The 22,442-nt window shown below is 39.8% G+C and overlaps 1 protein-coding gene across 3 annotated transcripts in view; it reads right to left on the bottom strand.

The window, feature by feature from the left end:
- MPPED1 (metallophosphoesterase domain containing 1) overlaps positions 1-22,442 on the bottom strand; it is a 56,376-nt gene that overhangs the window by 16,756 nt on the left and 17,178 nt on the right. For all 3 annotated transcript variants that reach the window (XM_050325510.1, XM_050325508.1, XM_050325511.1), the window contains exons 3-4: positions 21,130-21,315; positions 8,111-8,332 (exon numbers count right to left, since the gene is read on the bottom strand). In XM_050325510.1, the coding sequence (XP_050181467.1) occupies positions 8,111-8,332; positions 21,130-21,315 (408 nt within the window). The remainder of the gene's footprint in view (positions 1-8,110; positions 8,333-21,129; positions 21,316-22,442) is intronic.

Below are 22,442 nucleotides of genomic sequence, written 5' to 3' on the forward strand. Positions count from 1 at the left end.
AACAAAAAAAAGGGCACTTTAAACTTTAAAATCAGCTCTGTCTCATAAAATTAAACTTTCAAGCAAATGCGAAAAAATAAAGAGAAAACTGCTGTGGGGGATTGCAATTTCACTCTCGTGGTTTATGAACTGCAGGAAAGTGAAGCCAATTCCCTGCAGTGAGATTACAGGTCTGCTCTTCTATAGGTCTTAAATTAAAAACCAGCTGAATCCAAAGTGAGCTAGTTTACTGGATCAGAGGATTCAATTATTTCTGCTAAGTAACTGAATGTGAACTACTTCCTTTTAATAATATACAACTAATAATTACTGCCCAAGAAAGGAACTTTTTTTTCCACCGAGCTAATTAAACTAAAGCAATACATTTTTCAACTGCTCTCAAATTTAACTAAAGTGAGAAACATTGCAAAGCAAATAAATGCAAATCCCCCCCTCACAGACAGAAACTTAAAACCACGGAATATTGCAAGAAATTGGACTGGCCCAAAAATGTTGCATTGAAATCAACATAATTCATTGTCTATGTTCAGCACACGTGTACTCAGAAGGACATGGTGGAGGAACACAACTGCAAAGTGGATGCAAAGCACTTTGGGTTTCATTTACTGCCTCAGCTCCCCCTGCAAGAGGTCGCTGTGAAATGTGTTAGAGAACTGATCCAGATCCCTCACACACAAAAGTAGCCAGGAGGTGTCTAATTTACTGATTTTCCTCTGCTGTGACTCCTCTAGGATTGAGCTGTTCCAGACTCCTCAGCCCCAGGCAATGTTGGGAAGAAATTTTATCTGAGAGAAAAAGTTTTCTGGAATGTTCTTTAACAGGAAGAGAAAAAAGAGGTTATTCCAAACTGCTGTGACTTTAAAAAAATCCCGTGGGAAATGGTAGAATCAAATTCCTCAGGAGTGGCTGATAACCAGGATTTACTGCATTGGTTTGACTGGGATGATATTGATGGACTACAATAGGTGTAGTTCAGGCTACATTTTCCATTCACACACCTATTGCAGAGTTTACTTAGTTAATAACAACTGTATTCCTTCAACAGGGTATAGAAAATTCACCTGGAGTTGAGATATTTTTATTTTGTTCCATACACTTTTTTGAAGCAATGTTAGTGATTCCTCCTAATTCATTGCAGTCACTTAATTTGTGTGGAAACATTCATTAAAGAGGCCTCTCCTGAATTCAGTATGATTGCTCACAAAAGCAACAGAACCTGTTTACCCAATATCTGCTGAATGAGATTCACACTTTCTGTATTCCCAAGTCATGCAAAAAAACCCACCCCACTTTCCAAGACAAATGACATCAAACGACAAGAAAAATGACATCAAACGTACCAATTTCAGGGAAAAAAAAGGAGAAAAATGATCCAGTGATCTGTTCCTGATGTTAAAAGAGCCAGAATGATGCACTCTTAAATCTCACTTTCTACACTTCAGGAGTTCAGCATCATTCAGATCTCCCGCCACTCCCCCTGAACAGCTGAACTTAATAGATCAAAATCATTTTGCAGGAAAAACCATGCTTAGGATCTTCCATATGCTGCAAACTAAACTGCAGGGTATTGTGGCTTTTAAGTGTTTTTAGAAGCAAAATGGAAAAGGGTTTCCTGTAAGTATGAAAGAGGAAATAAAAATACCACTCCAGCACTCTGATAAAATACAATTAAACCTGTATTTCTGTGCCTCAGACTGATAATTGCTGTATTTTTACTGTATGATGAGCTTTGCTTTCTGTCTTCTAAACATGCTGCTATTTCTTACACATCTGTCACATCTCACCTACCTCTGAATGCCTGAAATAAAATATCTTCTACCTTCAGCTTTCTAACTCTAGTAGGTAGGCTCAGGTGCCAACTTTCCCTCAAAAATGCCTCAATCCTAAATAATGAATAAACTTTTGACTTTCATTTTCTTCAAGGAAGACCTCAGTCTATCTAATTTAAGTAGTAATTTAGTCCCTTCTATTGCTTGCCTCAAAGGCCACTAATTAAAAAAACTCCAAATCATTCCCAACTTTAACAATCAGGGAGTACCCACCATTTTTAAAACTTGTTTCTGAGCAGCCAAACCAATCCACATCCAGGATTTTCCCTATATATTTCCCTATATATTTTAGTCATGTGCAAGATACTGAATAGGGCTTTTTTTTTTGCAGATTTGAAAGGGGGCATAAGAAAAAGGATCAGAGTGGTCACTTTGAGGCAGAAGTTCTTATTTTGTGTGAATTTTACAGGGAGTGAAACCCAAGTACAACACCTTGTTCTACTGCTGCTCTCAACGTGGGAGGTATATTTTATTAAATTAAATCAATATCTTATTTTAATACAGTTTCATTTTGATTGATGTTCACCTCAGTGACTGTGAAGATTTCTACCAGGTCTGGAAAAATAAACACGAAGTGATTCATCACCTGCAAAACCAAAGCATGTCCCTCTCATGGAATGAATCTTTGCTACATTATTTTACTGATGGAACCTGAGTTCAGTGAGGAATGAACGAGACTTTTACAGCTGTTCTTGAGAAGATGGAGGAGGAAGGGCCTGAAATGGAGACCTTGAAAACGGGTGGCCTGGAGTCTGTGTGGGACAAAAATAAGGAGGGAAGCTACAAAAACCCCGGAGTCCAGCCCAGGCACCTGTCACTTCAGAGAAAATGGTCACAAATGCCTCTCTAGGCTGACATTAATATTTGCTCTGCCATCTTCCCTGGCTGGGAACTGAAACTTTCTGGAGTTCCAGAAGGCCTTTAGTGAAAGAATGAAGGAGGAAATGAGAACACGTAGGCACTAGAAAGAATTCTGATTCTGCGACAAGAAAAATGAGGTTCTGTTTCACAGCCTTCCAGACAATCAAAGCCAAGTAAAAATCCACTGTCTGGATAATGAGTCTGGAGGCAATCTCATCCTGAAAGGCTTCTTTAAGCTAGCCAGGCCAGTATGTCATTTAGAATAATGAAATTGTCACATGTGTGCAAGAGGGGCTTTGATTGTCCTTTCCTTTCCCACATGGTGGGAGATGAAAAAAGTGCTGGAAAAGATAAAATGCTCTCCTGCCCCCCTTGTGTGGCTGTTTGGAAGCAGGAGGACCAGAGTTTCTCCTGCAGTTGTGTACAGCTGCTCAGAAGGATTATGGAAATTCAGTGCCTACTGCCACTTGCATTTCTCTTGCTCTGTCAAGTAAGATGTGTCTTATCCTGCCGCTAATGCACAGCAATCCACCTCCTGATAGAAAATGCCCCTGGAATTCCTGCCATTTTTCACAGGATCAGAGCACACACACACCTGTTCCTCAGCAGATGCACATCTTTCCCATAAATCTGAGGCAGGGGTGCAATATCAGACTTTGGAGGAACAGCCACTACAAGCTCTGGCAGACACAAAACGCTTCTGATTATTGATCAGGGGGCAGTTCATTAGTGTTTGGGTCTCATCATTAATTACTGCACAAAACAGGTGAACAGAGAGACAAATTACTCACTGAGTTGTAAAAAACTGAGTGGCCAAAAAAAACCCCAAAACATATGGCAAGGCAGAGTGAGTTACTGGAGCCACACTCAGGTATGAACCTCAGAGATGTGTTCTGGTGTTGAGACATAAATGCACATGCACCTTTCTAGGCATTTATTTTTACGTGGCAATTCTGAATACTGGCTGTGAAAGGAATAATATACACCTGACTCATTCAGCAAGCACAGCAGATCTTGTGCACTGATTGCATCAGGGTTTTTTTGGTGCAAAAACAATGTGTAATTGTGCAATTAAAATCTCTAGCAGTGCAGAAACAAAAGTGGATGGTATAGCCTGCAGCTAACACTAAAACTCTTACCTGCAAGATAAAAACACCTTGTGGGGTTATGAACTACAACAGAAGGCTGAAAATCTACAACTGAAATCCTCACTAATCATGTATTAATATGGTTTCATGAATGGTGTCATCATAGAGATAACACAGAAACCTGCCTGATGATGCAGAAATGACCTTCTGCTTCAAATCCAAGTTCACAGTTCCACTATTACCTCATGACTTCTGAACCACCTGTGAGGACCATCTACTGCTTGCAGTGAGTTTGATACCAACAGCAAAGCTCCCTGAACTGCAAGGCCTTTGTTGAGACCTGTCATTTCAGGTATCAACCCTGACACCTCGTTCTGCTCCACAGTGGGACTGACAGAATCACAGAAACGTTACTCAAAAGGGACTTTTGGAGACCTTCAGTCCAACCTACCACTCACCACCAGATCTGGTGAGTCATGACTGTCCAGCCAAGTCCTGTAAACACCCGAAGGATGGATCCTCTGCCACCTCTCTGGTGTTCCTGCTTGCTTTATTTGCACTTCTATGTTGCAATTCTTTTCTGTTACTGAAAAATAAATTAAACCCCTCTGGAAAGCGGCTTCATCTTTGGGAAGAATGAGCAGTCAAAATAACATTATATTGAATTATTATACATAATTATATTGGTTATTCTATCTGCTTGACTTTCCTCATAGCAGTTCAGAGCAAACAAAGGTGTTTAAAAGTACTTCCCAACCAGATGCTTCTCCATTTTACAATGAATGCTCCTGAGGAACTGTTTCACATTCATTCACAGCAACTACAGCCATTCTCTGCACAAGATTTGTTCTAGGTCTGTGAATATGGGCTGGGTTTTGCTGGGATGAAACCAGAGTGCACCTTCCTGCTACAAAAAAATATAAGAATCAGGGTGTCCTGATTGGAAGAGACCCAACAGGGCTACACTAAAAGGAAATGCATTAGGAAGAGGAGGGGATCCTGCAGGAAGGTTGGGCCAGATGACCCACTGTGGTCCCTTCCACCCTTCTAAGCTATTACACTTCTTTTCCTTATCATTTATACTGAGAACTTATGGTCCAAGATACCAGTGTTGAAAATACGAACTCCTCAGTAGCTGCTTTAGTGCACTGCAAACTTGCATTTCAAAATGGCTGCTCAGTGATGAGACTTGCATAATTAACATTTCAGGCTGTGAAATTTTTTGTGAGTGAGTAGAGGCTCGATCTGGCACTTGAAATCTTGCCTCTGAAGCCCAGGAGAGTCAGAGCACTGGTTTCTGAGACAAAACAGTGCCCCATTTCTTCTATGCAATTAAGAATAACCACTGAGTTTTAGATAATAAGAGAGGACAAAATACCCAAGTGCTATTAAAAATATTTAACCACACACAAATGGTACATATTTAAAAGACCTTAGGGACTGGCATGTTATGCAAACCAGTAGAGCTCTCGTGGTTTAATTTGCAACTAAACCATGAACATTTTAATACATTAGTACAATCTAATGTGTATATAGGTTATAAATATATGTATGTGTGTGTGTTTGTGTGATAGGTTATATATAAAAATGCAGATGGCTACAGGCAAAAGACAGTAAGTTAATGCTGGCTGGCATTCACTCAGACCCTGCTCCAGTGTTCTCAGAGTCCTTTGCAACTACTGATTAACCTGTTTTATGAATCTCAAGCTTCTAATTATTTATACAAAGGGTGAAGTGATACAGAAGGTGAGCACTGTAACCAGAAATGGAAAGGGAGGATCTGGAGTTCTTCAATTAAACAAATCCACTCAAAAAGCTAGGTGTGTATTTTCAAAGGCAGGACAAGAAAATTATTGTAGGATACTGGACAAGCAACTGCTTGGAATTTAACTTTGAGATCTTAGAGAATTCTAAATTTGGAAGTCTTCACTACGCCCATAAGCATTTTCTAAAGGACTGGCTTCATAATGCAAGGGCAAAAAAAACAATCACCGTGGCAAGTTCAGCAAATTTCTGTGGTTTTTTTTTTTAGAGCTTACATTACTATGGTGTAGAAAGAAACTGATTTCCCAGAGAGGCTGTGACAAAGCTCTCTTTTTAGGGTGAATGAAGCACAGAGACAGAAAGAGCTGCTGAAGAACAGTAGTGATCAGCAGGCACAGGCGTGTACTACAGCCTGAAATCTAGCAGACAGCTAGTTTAACCCACACAAAATAGCTGCTTCTCTTCCCAAGTTTTCTGGCTGGTGGGTTGGCTGATGGGACTTTGTTACCTCTGCATCTGCTGCTCTGATGGATTAATGACAAGCCACCTATTCCTGCTATTATTGTCAGTGTTGATGTTTCCACTGGACATGTCACCAGCTGGCATGGAAACTTCATTCAGCATTGCCTAACAGCAAGCAAAAAAAAAAATCTCCCAGTTTGGCTGGAAGACTTTCATCGAGACTTTCTCCCATATGGAGTAAGCAAATATCTTCAAAAGACCTTGCAACACTCATCTCCCAGGACCATAAGGGGGTGGGAGATGAGTTAGCAACGCTGCGAAACATGTAGTGTGGAAACTTAGATATAACCTGAAGTCGCATGAAAGATGGAAAGCAACCTTTTTTCTCTCTTTTTTTTTTTTTTTTTTTTCCTTGAAGAACAGGTCATGCCAGATAGCTTAGACAAACTTGTGCAGCGTGACAGGATTTGTGCACAAAGGGAATGTGGCGGATCTGATTTTGCAGAAACATTATTTATGGGTTAGAGGGTGGACAAAAGTTTTCTCAACAGATTTTTTTGCAGATCTAATCATGCACAGAAAGTTCAAATGGCTCCCTTTAGCCTCTACTTAGTGCTGCTTTATAGATAGTGTTTTGCTTTAATTTAATTTCTCTAGACTTTAATAAGACTTTTGGTACTTTAGTGCCTGGAAAATTATTCCTGACACTGGAAATATGGTGCCTTGGTTATGAGCACTGCAATGAAGATATGAAGTTGCCAGACATATTGTAAACAGAGCATAATTACAGTATTTAGAGTTGAACATCAAAATGGGAAGAGATGCCAAGTGGCATTTCTCAGAAGTTAATATTGGGACTGATACCATCTAATATCTTCCCAAATAATTTGGAAAATGAAGCAAACTGCACATTGACTGCTTACACGGGAGACACAAAGGGAAGATGAACTACAGCACAGCAGGTGGGGGAGGCTGAAAAGAAAAACCAAAAAAAAAAAAGATCTGGAGTTCTGAGAGGGAGAGAGAGAAGGGTGCACTTAAGAGGGAAACTATTTCATGTAGAATGATAAGCTCAGAGAAAATTAACACCCATCTCGAGTAACCAAATGGGAAAACGCCAATTTTCATTTAAAAAAAAAAAATATCCAAGAGATTTCACAGTTTATTCACACTGAAACTTCACATTGGGGTACGTGCATCAGGTTTGACAACTTGTTTGCTACATTTCAGCCTGATGTGATTTTAAAAGGAAGAATAACAGATTCCCTTCAAAACCTGCCTTTTAAAATGCAGTTTGACTTATTTTAAACATATACCAAGTGCTCAAAAAAGACCCAATTTACAGTCCTCTTAGCAGAAACAACACAAAGTAATGTATCATTAGGAAGAGACACAGAAGCAGCACATACAAGGTCCAAGGTGGAAGTCAGGAAGCCAAAATCCACGTGCCCCTGATACTGTCAAGAAGTTCGAAGTGTTCACTGTGCAGTAGAGCAAAACCCATGCAATACACTGATTTTTTGACTTTAGAAGCTCAACTATACCTTGGGAAAAGCTGTTACTGTATAAAGGAAAGTAAGATTCTGAGGGATATTTAAAAAAAATCCCAAATGCTAAATACCCCACATAAGTTAAATGGCTATTTTACACACTAATGAACCTTAAATACTGTCTGTAAATTAACTTTAAATATTATCTGTCAATTATCTGTGATCTGCTAATCATCTATCCAATATTACCTGTAGGATGGAAATTGCCAAAAGAATGTACCCTGGCAATAAAAAGTAACCTGTAATTAGATAAACTCACCACGGATAGAAAACATATTTTACAACACAAAGAGCCCCCAGACTCTCTGCTCCTGGCTGAGAGTTTGAAGAGCACACTTATCTTTCCCCCATCATTATTTGGTTAACAATACCCACAGTAAAGCACATTATTTTGTCACAGGAATGATTCATTAGGAGAAAATACACAAACTTTATCAAACTGGGTGTTACTTTTCTTCCTAACGCAGCAATCCAAATACAGCTGATGCAAACAAAATGGCCTGATGTGACAGCAATCGACAACAGTATTTTTAGGTATGCTTAAAAACCTGCTTACCAAGGGGAGCCATATATTCTGAATCCCCTCACCGTCACTTCAGAGTCTTGAAGATAGATGCAGTTTGTTAGAAGAGACTGTACATTTTCATAGCTCTCTGGCTTCAGCTTAGAAACAGAGGGGAAATAGTAAAAGTCCTGCTTGATTAAGTCAGCCATGAACTCCTGGTCAAAGGTCAACTCATGATTTCCTGCTATCACAATCTTGTATTCATAGGGCAGGCTACCTAAAACAGCGAAAAACAAACAAGTTACTTGTTTCATGGAAGATCTGGTGGAAGAAAACAGACAAGACAAACTGTTATTGATTCCTGTAATATGCTCACATACTCGAAACGATAGAGCACGTCCCTCCTCCACGTTATTGTAATTCCTGGTGATTCCAGGTAAATGACATTACTGCCTCTTCCATGGCACACTATGATTTAGCATGCTTAGCATTAATGTGTTGAAATTACTTTCAACTCATCAACCTTAAAAACCAGTCTGCAGACTTCTGCTCTACTATTTACTTCTAGTTAATTGCCATTTGTGCTGCAAGTATCATTTACTGTGACAGTGATGATAACTCTTTGACAGAAATTAGGGTTCAAAGAAGATCGGCTTCGGAAAATCACGTCAGCTCCCTTCTCCCTAGAGCTCAGGTCTTTGTCAGCTTGTACTGAAGAGCTCTCACACCCTCACAGCTCGGGTCAGCCAGAGGGGTCTGCTGCCCTCTTTGCCCTGACATTATTATCAAGCCTTCAAGGAAGGCAGGGATTTGGTTTAGCTGTCAAAAAACCCACATCCCACAGAGAAATCTCACAGTCTGCCTCTGTCCCGTGGGGTTTTTTTTTCCTGCTCCATTTTCTCAGTGACTTCCTCGGCTGCACGGACTATAATTTAAAGTGACTCATGTTCAAGAATATTTTACAACCCGTATTTAGTGAAAAACCTCAGCACAACCTCCTGCTGAAGGCAGGGATATGTGTGCCCACACACGTGGGTTCTTCCTGGGAGCAGCACCCAAAGAGAAACTTTCCACCTGACTCTGCGCTTGGTTATTCCCCAGAATCCGCCCCTGGGAGTCGGCATCACCTGCCTCAAAAAGCTCAACAGAAACCTTTCAGTACATCTGAGGGGAAACAAAGACAAGAAACTGTGTAAAGCTGCATTCATTAGCTTTGTTTCTGCACTGTTAATTTGAAGGCAGTCAGAAGAGGAGACTGGGACCAGAAAAGAAGTATTTTATTGAAAATCAAACCTGCCTTGCACAGCAGCAATCTTGTGGGTTTTTTAATACTGAGAGTGTCTTGTTGATAACATAGAAATCTTTAGCTGTGGCAAAAGTTGGCATGATAGGATTTGAGGATAAAATGCAACAGTGTGATTCAGAGTCAGGGAAACAGAGGTCACAGTGCTGAACTTTGCCAGACAAAAAGATGTGGGTAATTCTTTAAGTGCAAGTTTCAGACACTTGTAACACCTGTAACAGGAAAACTGATTGTAGAGATTCCAGTTTTTCCTATGGTCTCAAGACATATGTGCCTTCAGAATATTTAACAGAAACTCTTTCCATGTATTTATTTAAATGTTGAAGATTCAATCATTTACCTGAAGGACTTTCCCTCTTTTTTTTTTTTAAACAGTCTTTTGCAGATGTGCCCTCCACCCCCACAAGCTTTCCAGGTCTGTGCACACATGCACACACAAGTTAAAAATGCTGCCATATGTATGGGCACCTACAGGCCTTAAAGAACTCTTGGGAAACAGGAAAAGAAAGAAACCCTGTATGCCACGATACTGCTAACAATTCCATTTCTGTTCTGTTTTGTAAATCTTTTCCAGCTCATCTGATCCATCCATCCAGCAGCCAAGAACCTGTACGAGCTGGTTATAGTTGTTGCTTCCACTAATGTATTTATGTCATGTTGCTGTCTGTGGGTGTTACTTAGGCAAATTAGCAAATTACTCTAAATGTACAGTTACATTTATTATAGTGGCGGCCAGAAGTGCTGCTGTGGTTACAGGTCTGTCAGATTTTCAATTAACAACTGTGTTTTTTGATGAGTTTGCAGCTCAGCTGGTTGTCTTTCTTTCACTCCACACCAGGCCACGGTAAAACTATTTCCCTCTCTTCATCTCCTCAGCTATTCCTCTTCGCCCTTTAAATCTTATTTTTTTATTCACTCACAGGGTGTTTTTTTGCTGCTTGCTCATAAATTTAACAATATTTTGTTCAAACCTTTTTCCTCAGAAGACTTTAGAACAAAAAGCTTTGCTTTTTACTCCAAGTGCTCTTGAAGCACAAAGTCAGCCTTAGTATAAATCTTTGAAACCCTGTTCTTGGCTGGGCACTGCTGCCATGAAGTGTTAGCGTAAAAGCATCTGCAGATGAAGACCCTCAGCTATCAGACCACGATATTGGTGACACATTTCCCACCTTCCCTGCTTCCTGTGTGATCCACACTTACCAATGTTCCCTCCAGAGTGCTGAACATCTCTTTGCAATAAAGCACAGTCCTCAGGGGGACCAACACCACACTCTAAGGTGGTGGGTCAGCAAGGTCCTGAGACATGAACATTCCAAGTGTCTTTTATGGCAATAAGATCCTCCAAACACCAGCACTATCTGACCAACATCCACCTTAAAACCACCTTAAAGCACCAACTCCTTCCTCCTTCTGACCTACAACTTCTTAAGGTTCCTTCCTTTCCATACATTATTAATTTCTCTGTATTTTCTCATTCCATTGTGATCCTTCCAACACAAATCCCTACTTTTCCATCCCTAGGCACAGACCACTGCACAGTTTGTAGCCTTGGCTTGGTCCTTGGTTACAACCAAGACATCCCCAAGAGCACATGTCCTAATAGCTGCTGGATGGCCGTGTTTGGACACAAGTCCATACCTTTAGAACAACTTCTCCATTTTTTTTATGCCAATCTTGATCACAGATTGTTCAAACACTTTCAGGTTGATGAGTTTATTCCCACACCTGCACTTAGGATGGAGTAGCTTCATCCAAGAAGACTCTGCAGTGTGTTTTTGGGGGCAAAGGCAGCCAAACCACAGCCTGGCCTGTGTGAGTTAACAGCGAAACAAAGTGCACCAAGTGGGCAAAGGGAGTGTTCTTTCTCCTCCATCAAGCATTTGTGAGACCCCCTCTGGAGTGTGGGGGTCTTCAGTGGCAGAAAAACTGCTGCAAACTGAGGCAAGTCCAGCAGAGAACTGTCAGGATGGCTGGGGAACGTGGAATACGGGGAGAGGCTGAGACCTGAGTCTGCTCAGTCCAGAGAAGGTGGAGGGCAGACCCTGCTCTGTCTGCAACTGCCCGAGCTCAGGAGAAAGAGAAGGCCCAGCTCTTCTCAGAGGTGCAAAAATGGCAACAAACACAAGTGGGAACACGGTACAAGGAAAGGATGGAGGATGGTGAAAGAGCAGAACATGTGCCCAGAGCAGCTGGGAGGTGTCCACCCTTGAAGACACTCAAAATGGAACTGGACAAGGTTCTGAGCAGCCTCCTCTCTAACCAGCCCTGCTTTGAAGAGGAGGCTGGACTCAACTCCCCTCCAACCTGAGTGGTTCTAGATTATTTTTTAATCTACACTGGAAAACAAACAAGAATTTTAAGGAGCCTGCAATGGTGAAAGAAATTCCCGACTCGTTTCGTGTTGTGCTCCTGCTGGAACAAATCTATGGCAGCTTCCCAGCACTGGAGAGCACATTCCATTAAGTTTGGTTGCAAGTTCCTCACACTCATTTAGCAGATGAGTAGGACTAAATACCCAACTGATAGCCAATTAACATCTGATGCCAGCATATGGCTTTGCTGGTGGGCAGGTAGCAAAACTTGCTAATACAGGAGCTCTATGTATACAATGATATTAAAGACAATTTATGGCTGTCACAGGAATTCTGCACACACATCCAGGACAAAATTAATTCCCCAGAAAAATTAAGGCAGCGAGCACGTAAGGAACAGATCTGCCCTTCAGGAGTGCCAAGAAACACTTGCAAGAACATATGCTATGGGAGTCAAAGATGTGATTTCAAACAAACCAAAAAAAAAAAAAAAAAAAAAAGTTATGAATCTGGGGGGAAATTACTTCTTTTTTTTCCTGATCTCTTCTTTTGACCAGCCAAAACAAGACAAGTGTTTTTGCCCAAAGATCAGGGATCCTCCTGTTCTTGGCACCTGAGAAGATTCTGCTAAAATATGCCTGTAGTCTGGAAACAAGCTACAACTAGAACTGGTTGGAAAAGTTTTACCTATACATTTTTCCATATTAAAATTATTAAAATTCCACTCGAGATGGAATGGGATATATTTGGAAATTCACTTAGTGATTCTGACATTACCAAGGAAACAAAATGAAGCAAAATGTCAGTTTAAAATATTTTTGGGTGAATAAAAATTTCATTGCTAAGCAGAAATTTTGCTTTTTTTCTTGAGTAAGGGTTTGGGTTTTTTTTTTCTCTCCTAATGTTTCATATGCAAGAAACTAAAATTATTATCCTCCATAATCATCCTCTAGCCACTTCATCCTTTTTGGAATTTGGAATCAAAAGAAATGTTTATAAACTAAAATCCTTTCAGAAACACACTGGCTCAGATTCAGTGCTGGGCTTCAGAGGTTCCTTTTTCAGGCCACATCCAACTTTTGCCTTCTGCCAATTTGGGATGGGGGTCCAAGCCACCATCCATTCTTTCAGCCTCTCTCTTAACATGGCATTAGGCATTTCCCCATCCTTTTCCTTCTCTGCTACACGGTCCTTTATCATTCCTGCCTCATTTTCCCCTCTCCTTCCCATTCTGTAATCTCCCTTTTTATGCAGCAAAATGCTGGATGCACATCTGCCCCTTAATTTAGCAGTTTTAGTAAAATATATCTTCTTCTTATGGAAAAAACCAAACAACTTGTAGAAGTACAATGCTTTAGAAGACAATTCATCACACAAAAAAATTCTGCCCTAAATGTCCTGCATCGATAGAATTCCTTGTTATTTGAGATTATTTTACTATCAAAAAGCCTGGAATATCATTACCTTACATATAGCCAGATGGTATCATCTTACAAGCTTAACTACAAACCCTCCTCAGAAAGTTTCTTAGCCTTCATTTGCTCAGTCTAAGAATCTGATAGGAGTTCTGGTAATATAACATGTACAAGAATATATATATATATATGTATATATATATATTGTTTAGCTAGTAACATCTTTGTTTATTCCTTTCATTACTGTAGATTGCTAATTAAGAAAATCAACTGAACATCTAATTTTTGCATGTTTATGCACCAATTACAAAATGATTGCAGCCATTTTTAACTCCTAAACTACAGTGGGCCCTTTTTATGGCCGACATAATTTTTATCCAAAATAACTTGAAGGGCTGGGGAGCCATCACTTTGACTACAAGCTGCACAATGCAAAGGGCTCCACAACGTGCTTCTGTTTGCTGTTTCTCTGCATCTGGCTTTGTTCAAAGCAGAATTCTGTGTGCTTGAAGGTTCCTCCTGCTCCATCAGCAAGCCAGGCAAATGAGATCAACGCTGCAAATAAGAGCAAACTCACGGTGTCTACGCTCCTCTTGTACTAAAGAGGTTAAGCATCTTTATCAACCAGCAACCTCCTCTGCAGCTTGCAACTGTTCTCAGCTTCCAGCTCTGCCAAGATAAATGCAAACTTGTACAGGCAGGTGTGCTTTGCTTCTCTCCTGGCACTGAGCAGAATTTTTAGTATTCATTAAAAGCAGTGACAATCATGTAAGTGCCCACTTAATGCTTCTTCCCTCTCATTCCAACCTCTTAGAACACAGCAGTGAGTGATATAGTGGAAAGACTGCATTAACTGTCTCAGATTGCTTTTTAGCATCTTTTTGACAGTTCTGTGTTTAAACACTAGGGCTGATGTCTGGGAAATTCACATTAACATACTTTTTGTATGGTGTGCGATCTGGAATAATACCTTACATGAACACTCCCTCCCAAGTCATCTGTAACCTGCTACCTCCAGCCATTCTGGAGTGGAAAAGCCAGTAATTACACCAAACACTACACCAGTGCTGCTCTCATTTGGAAAACAGGATTTCTTAAAACAGACAAAGGCAAAACAAACTAAAAAATGCCTGATATTACCCTTACCTAGTTTTATAAAGCCTATGTTTTATACACACCCACACACGTGTAATGATTGGTCAAAACCACTTCTAGAGGAAGAGTGGCTTCCTTTCAACCTGGTTTATTAAATTATCCTGTAATTATGCAGAACCAACCCAATGCAAGCAGCAAACCAGGCCACTGGAGGAGTTGCAGTGAGTCAAGACAAAAGGTTATGTAGCTCTGTACCTTCTGTCCCACAATGGTCAGTAAAAGCACCTCCAAAACTGCACAACTGCAACTGAACCTTCCTTTGCTGTGTCCTCTTAGGTTATGGCACTCGATGGCTTGAAAACCACCAAGTCACAGGGTCCATTTCCATAAGTTGGGGTATTTTTTCTTTTGGGGAAGATTTTCTTTTTTTTTTTTTTTTTTTTTTTTTTACTTTCTAGGATATCTACAGTCTTAAATAACATATTTTTCTGAGGAGATAAATTTCCACCGCAGCCTTTAAAATATTCTAGCTCTGGTTACGACATGTATCTGGGGACCAGGAAAGCAACGGAGACAGAGAACTGAGTTTAAAAGCAAACAATTAAAAAATGTTTTACACTTCCTACATGGATCCTTGTGCACACCAATACAGGTTCCTGTGCAGATCTTCAGATGCCACGAAGGTGCTTTCAGCATCTCCCAGTTGTCACCTTGTGGAAGGGAAGACTACAAAGAGCTGTGTGTCATGTCACAGCCCTAATAACAAGGTTTAATGTTTGTGTACAGTGCTCCACGAGAGGTGTTCAAAGTGCTGCACTGAGAATAATTAATCCTCCAACAAATCCATGTGGTAGGTGGATCAAGCATCATCTCCACAATTTTACAAGGAGGGGGGAACAATAAAGAGGCTGTCAAACCTGAAGATGACTAACTAGAATCTGGTTGCCTGTCTTCCTCAGGCTCTTTCAAATCTCTCTGCCAGAGGCAGTGGCAGTTCACAGAATCACATTCCAGACTTTTCAAGTTCCATGGTTGTTCTCTGCACTCCCAGGCCAGGCTGCCTTCCTAAAGCTACACTTGTCTGCTGGTCTGGACTAAGACTGCGTGTTTTACTCACCTGAGGGGTCAGGGAGCTCAGTGTTTATGAAACCAGAGACTAAGAATCCTCAAGTTTGGCTGCTTTCCACTCCATTCATGGAAAGAAGCCACCTCAGTATTGGTACAAAGGGCAAGAAATCCCCCAAAAAGCAAAAGTGTGTTTGGAAGGAGGAAATGAAGGACAAACACTTTAGCACCTACCACTTCTACAGCTTCTCACCACCAGTGTGTAGAAAATAGTTGTTTTGGATCATCTTCCCGATACAGGGATGTAACTTAAATATTCCTGAGACCCACAGCTGCCAATTTAATATTCTGAAGTGTTCAGGAACAGAGTAACCCCCAAAACTGGAGAAACACTGGAAGGGTGTGTTGCAGAGCACTTTTCTGTATCCTGCTGTACTGTCTGAGCCTCAGGTGGACAAATGGATCCAAGACATCTTACATTTTAGAAATCCAATAAAAAAACAACTTCTTCTTTTTTTTTTTTTTTTAGTATGCCCAGTCTTTTAAAAATGACATCTGTTCTAAATCCCTACACAGCTCAATGTTTTTCACTGCATTTCCAGAGCCATTCTTTTGTAAATAGATAATTAGTGCTTAAATACTTCTTTCAAGGGGTTTCTACATTACCATAAAAATAGTGTAATTACTGATGGTCAAAATGGCATGACTACAATTTGTAAATTTTAATTCCTTTTGCTGCTCTGAAGCCGATTTTTTTTCATCTTCAACATGATTTTAATCTGTTTTAAGTGTGAGTATTATTGAACCTAAAAATATAAAATACCTGTAAAGAGAGGAGGAAAAATAACTATCATTTTGCAAAGCTGAACAATAAAGCAGAAGTAAAGCTAAGCCTACTGACCACAGGCTTTTCTGAAGATCTTTTATCAAGATCTTAAAAGTAGGGATGATGTTTATTGACCAAAATTAGCTGATTCTGTCTACAGAATTTAATGTTAGAGGATTAGATCTAATGCAACCTAAGACTTGAAACAGGTAATTCTAGTAGTGCTAGTTCCTCTCTTCACTCTAAAACATTTTTTAGTGTGAAATAAAAATATTATCCTTTGAGCTACATCTGCCCAGGTCAATTCCTAAAGGGCTTGTCAAATAGTGGATTATTATTTTTTTTTTTTTGGGGGGGGAGGGGTGGAGATGGGTGTACAATAAGCATATTCTCAGGAAAATACTCTGAAGAGCTAATTATTGCTTTCCACTACAACTCAAAGCCACCTTCTGGGTTTTTTTAAACTCCAATTTAGTTTTAACTTGAATTTCAAACAGGAAATCTGTCTTAGACACTGGAAAATCTCGAGCAAACACACTGAAACAATATATATTATAAAATGTGTTAGTTTTAAGTAATCTTTCCAATTCATGCACAGAAGAGACTTCTCAGAGAAAGTATGGAATTATGTGTTGCAACTCCTACCATAGATCAGCTATTTAGTTAAATTTCCAGGGAAGTAACCCACAAGCTCCAAGTCAAAGTGGGTCCTGGAGCATGCACAACTTGGAAATGATATTCCAGGCCTGAGCAGCTTGACATTCCAGGCATTACATGAGCAGCTCAGCCAAGCAGGCAATTTCCAGTGCCAACAATATGGGAGATGAAAAAGCAGAGGTGGTTTTGGAGTCAGGATTGGAGGAGTGCACTAAGGCAGGACGTGTGTCTTCATGTTTGTCCTGCAACACACTTGATTTATATGCAGGTAGGGATTAAATAACAAAAACTAAAATCATGAAACAGCTGAGGAGAAAGAGAAGCTGCAGTGCATAGTGAGCCTGACATGTCTTATGATGTAACCTAGGAGAGATGCTCCAGCCTTCTGATCATTTTCTTGACCTTTCCCTGGACCAGTTTCAACAGGTCCACGCATTTAGGAACAACTCCCCCAAATCCTTTTTGGCTGTTTAAAGTGTTATCTGTTAAAATCTCCTGAACATGCTGGGAAATTAGCACATGTTCAAAGTCATCCTTATGATGTCATTAGAAAGTTTCCCTGGCTTCGTGGCCTTCTGTCCAGTCCTACCATAACACGTATTCTGTACTTCATTTTTTCCTGATTCTCCAAAACTGGATTTTCAAATTCAAAAATACAGTAAGAGAACAAATTAGATTAAAAAAAAATAAAAGGAAAATATGAAGTATGAAAAGAGGAGAAAGGTCAATTAAGAAAAAAAGAAGGGAGGGAAATGACCAGGTTGGCACCATTCTTAAGCTTTGTAAGCTGACTATTCAGCCTCTCTTCCCTTATTTTTCCAAGTCACCCTGAAAAAGTTTAGCAAAATAGAAATCTCACTTCATGATATTGCATGACTGGGCAATAAGAGGACAGATGAAACTGAACATAAATTTATGCAGAGTAATTCAAATGCTGGAAAAAAAACACCAACTGTAGATACAGTGATGGGTTGTGAGCAAGGTATTACCATACAGGAAAGAGTTGATAGAATTATTTAAAGGAAATTTTATGACAATGCCATCTCATTGTTCAGTCATAGTTAGAAATGAAAACAGAATAATCCACAACACCAGAAAGGAAAAGAGAACTAGGAAATCTCATTCTGCCAGGGAATAAATTTGTGGTGTTCTCAGATCGTGTGCAGTTCTGGTCTCATCATTTTTAAAAGGATACAAAGAGGTACAAAGAGTGACAAAGGTGATCAAAGGCATTTAAGGACTTCTGAACAGCCTTCAGCCTTAAAAATATCTTAAGGGCAGATATGGAACGAGCCTATAAATTCTTAAGCAGAATGAAGATGAAAATCACTTGCCTCTTCCAGTATTAGGAAATACCAAATGAAACGAGTAGGTAACAGGTTCAACCTAAGCACAGTCCACCCCTGTCACATCGTGGAACTCTGTGTCTGCACTCAAAATCTGCACAGATCCAAAAGGCAATTAAGAGAAAAAAAATATCTGTGTATTAAATACAAAGTAATGCTGTGGCTGCAGGAGCCCGTGGGCTGCCTACCAGAGAAAGCTGAGAAATTCAGCATATCCAGTTATCACCAGCATTTCATCTCCTCCACAGAGTTAAACCTGGCCTTAGTAAAACCCCAAGTCCCTCCCTGAGGAGGGGAGAGGGGATTTAGCAGAAAAGAAACATGAGAGGAAACAACTAATTACCGAAAAGAATGAATTGAAAGAAAATCAAGCAGAGGGATTTAGGGGTTGGAAGAGAAAAAAATATGAAGCTGTGTGAGTGAAGGGCGGACAAAGCACCGGGCAAAGACAATACCAGGATCATGAGCTGTGTCATCTGAGACGGTCCAGGCCTTCCTGTGTGCCCACATACAGTCAAAAAAAAGAGAGAACATATTTCAGGGGATGACTCAGCAAGCCAATGTGCCTCTATTAGCACAACACTTCAGCATGTGCCTGGTGTAACCATAAGGTCCATGGAAGTTAATGCTGTTAATGTAAGATAAATTTTCCATCAGACAGGCACGGGGATTTTATGTAAAGCAGAAAGATAAAATCTGAACTTGCTGAAGGGCAAGTTGATCTGGAAAGATGAAACAGAGAGAGACCGGCGTGCCACAGACCTAATGGGGCATGACAAACCAGAAAATTAAGGGGTAAGAATCAATGCTACACATAAAAACATGGAGCAAAAGCAGGAGCAGGGAATGTATCTCGTGCTTGAGAGGAAGATGAGATCAAGGGAAGCTGGCCCATACAAATATTCTGGTGTCTATCCCAAGTTGTAATCTAATGACAGCAGAAGACACGGATTTGACAAAGAACAAAATAAGGGGAAAGGGAGCCCAGTGCCATGGGCATGAAAGGATGGACAGGGAAATTTGGCAGCAGCAAGTAAGGATGACAGTGGATGTGAAAGTCAATGCCAGATGTGTCACTTACTATCTCTAGAAACCAGGAAAATATTAAGATGAGGAGGAAGGAGAAGGCTGGGTAGGCTGTGAGAGCTGCAAAATAGTGGAAGATACTGGAAGTAGCCCTCTAGAAAAACCTAAACTGTTGGACACCAGTGCCTTTCACAACAAAATGGACAACCAGCAAAATGGACAACCAGCAAAAAACTTGTAAAATTCCTTCTCAAAGGGAACATTTTTAACCATTCTGCCATTTACTGTAGATTTTGTAAACACTCAAGATATTCAAGAGTTGATAAACTGTCCACTTAAATAAAAATTTATTAAAAATTAAGTTAAATCTTCCCTTTTTTCTTTTTTTCTTTTTTAATTGCCAAGAAACTAAAAAAAAAATCTTCAACTTGCTACATTTCTATATCTCAAAGATGCTCTTGCAAAAATTTAACCCAAACCACCAAGATCACCTTTTCCCAAACTGCACACTACCAGGAAATTGAAAGCACGCCTGAAAAGCCAGAAAATTAAGCCCTTTTTTTGGGAATGAAAATGATGAAGAGCCCATGCACAGAAACTGTGCAGCAAGTACTGTGGGTAGCCCCCATCCTTGCCAGCAATATCCCCAAGCACTTCTCTTCCCACACCAGCAGATAAATAAAATGGGTATTATTTAGAAGGATAACCATATGGTTTGTGTAATTTGTACATGCTATTTTCAGGACATTATGATAAGACATGGTAGAGATCTACACAACAGGGTCAGAACTTGCTTTCTGTTTTATAACCACCCTGTTCCATTTGGGTGCAGAGACAAGAGGTGATGGCACTACATCAATATATTACTTCCACACACTGTTCCCACCTTAATTCTTTCAGAATAATGCAATTATTCCACGTGGGGCATATTATTGGGTTGCTGAGCTCAAATAAATATTTATCAGCCTCGCTGATAATTATTTGCTAGTAAATACTTGTTTAAATTGTGAAGTCCTGACTTTTTTTATATATATATATATATATATATTCCATTTCAGCCTACATGCATCTGTCTGCTTTGTGCCTTCCCAGGGTGGAATGCTGCAACATGGAGCAAAAAAAAAAAAAAAAAAAAAAGACAGGGAAAAAATGCAAATCCATGAACAGAAAACTTGAAATCTGTTCCCCTTAAACTGTGTCCTTTCTCTCTTCAACTCCTTCATTCCCTCTCACCCTCTTTTTTTTTTTTTTTTTTTGATAATGAAGTATCAGAAGCCACTTTTATTCTAAATTAAGGTACCCGCAGTGCTGCAGGAACAGGACTGAGCAGGGTTTTTGTCTGGGATACAGTGCCTGCTTTCCAATTTTCACTGTCATTTTTTTTTTTCCTCCAAAGCATATACAAAACATTGCAGAAGCACATGTAAATCACCACTCTCTTGCCCAGTGGAACAGAATTTCAGCTCCCAATGCCAAGGCTTGCCTGCAGAAGGCATCTACATCTGGTCTGCTACATCCAAGGCAGCAACCATAGGCACAGGGTTTGCTTTGTTTGGAATTCAGCACTGTGGTGCAGCTGAGCCTCAGATTAAAAAAAAAAAAACAAAAAACAACACAACTATGAGCCTCCAGGGTTAAACAGACAAATGTTTTCAGTCACAACAACTTTTTTTTTTTTGGGGGGGAGGGGGAGGAAGCAAAGCTATAACAATGTATGGAAGGGGTTTTATGTAAATCATTAAAGGCCTACTGATTTAAATTGTTGCTAACACCCAGAAGTTGCTTAATGTACACTTGGGAGTGTGAAGGCAGAACAGATGAATAGTCTCACAAATCCTATTTGCTCCCTTGGAAAAATGCAAAAATATTTGCGAAAAATAACGATTCCTGCTCGTTGCCATTCCAATTTAAAAGTCAAATTAATATTCATGATTTCTGAGTGCATGGTGGTTTTTACTGGGAGGCAGAAGGGGCAGATACAATCAGCAAACAAATGCGCTTTCAAAGGCACACAGAACGCAGTACCTACCTAGCCACTCGTTGAATTTTTTTACTTCACTAGGAAGTCCCAGCTCAGTAAAATCACCAGCATGTATTAACACATCTCCATATGGCATTTGGATGGGATCAGTTCTGGAGTGAGTATCAGAAATACAGACGAATCGTGTATATCCTGGAGGTTTGGGAGCGTCGTGGGGCACCGGATCGACCCTGTAGGAAATGCATCACAACAAGGTTAGGAAGTATTTACGTACTTTTTAGTGTCTGCTTTGCAATTCCAACACTGTTTTTTTTACCTTTACAGAAGATTACACAGACCTCTGAGTCTGCCTGATGGAAGGATTTATTAAAACAAACCTAACACTAATGGGAGGTGTAAAAATGCTTGATGTTCACAGCACATTTTCAGTTTTTTTTTTTGGTAGATAGATTAACTTCAAGAGATTAGGGAAAAAAGATTGGACTATGGCAGTAACTCTGACACAAATACTTACAAATAAATCAAAGGCATTGCCAGTTTCAAAGGAATAGCACAATCCCATTTCATTGTTTAAATATGATTACACGGTACGCAGGGAGAAGATTTATTTTAGATACATAAATACATTTAAATGTGGTTTTTTCTAATTAGAACATTCTTTTTCGCCCCCTGCAAGTTACGTAATTCCAGCAAATTTAATTAACACATTTTGGAGATATGTTTGAGTGTGTTAATGCAAAGCAACATAAGAACTCTCCCAACAGCTGTAAATGTACATTAAAGCCTCACTATTGTTGGGACAAATGTGGTGACTTTCTGGGCTTAATTATACTAAATGAAATCAAATGCTGTGAGGGGTGAGGCTGCATTGTTCAGAGCCCAAAATCAAGATTCAGAACTGAGGGAACGAAAAGATCTGACCCAGTTTGATGAGACCTGCTCATGATTTAGAAGAGGAAAGCTGAGAACACCTTTTTTAAAATCAATCTTTTTAACCTCAATCCATATTTTGTTGGAACACATAGAAGGAAATGTATCCATATACAGCTATACTGTATCTGCTATTCCAGTTAGGGAGTTCTGGTGGAATAAAATCCAAAAGCCAGAGGTGCAGGAGTTATATTTGTGCCACTAGGAACCATAGAGATATACAGAGTTGTTGTGAACTATTTTACTTCTGCAACATTTATTTTGAAAGGACAAATAAAATTAGTTTTGTCACTGTTGCAGTGTATAATGCACATTTCTATCCCTTGCTGGTTGTGCTTCAATTCAGGAGCTTACTTTTACGTAAACAAACTCAGAAAAAAATATAATTAGGATATTTTTGCTATTAAGAGTACTACTTCTGTTCCTA

The sequence above is a fragment of the Myiozetetes cayanensis genome, unplaced genomic scaffold, assembly GCF_022539395.1.
Source record: "Myiozetetes cayanensis isolate MyiCay16 unplaced genomic scaffold, myiCay2020 scf3, whole genome shotgun sequence".
Taxonomy (NCBI): Eukaryota; Metazoa; Chordata; class Aves; order Passeriformes; family Tyrannidae; genus Myiozetetes; species Myiozetetes cayanensis.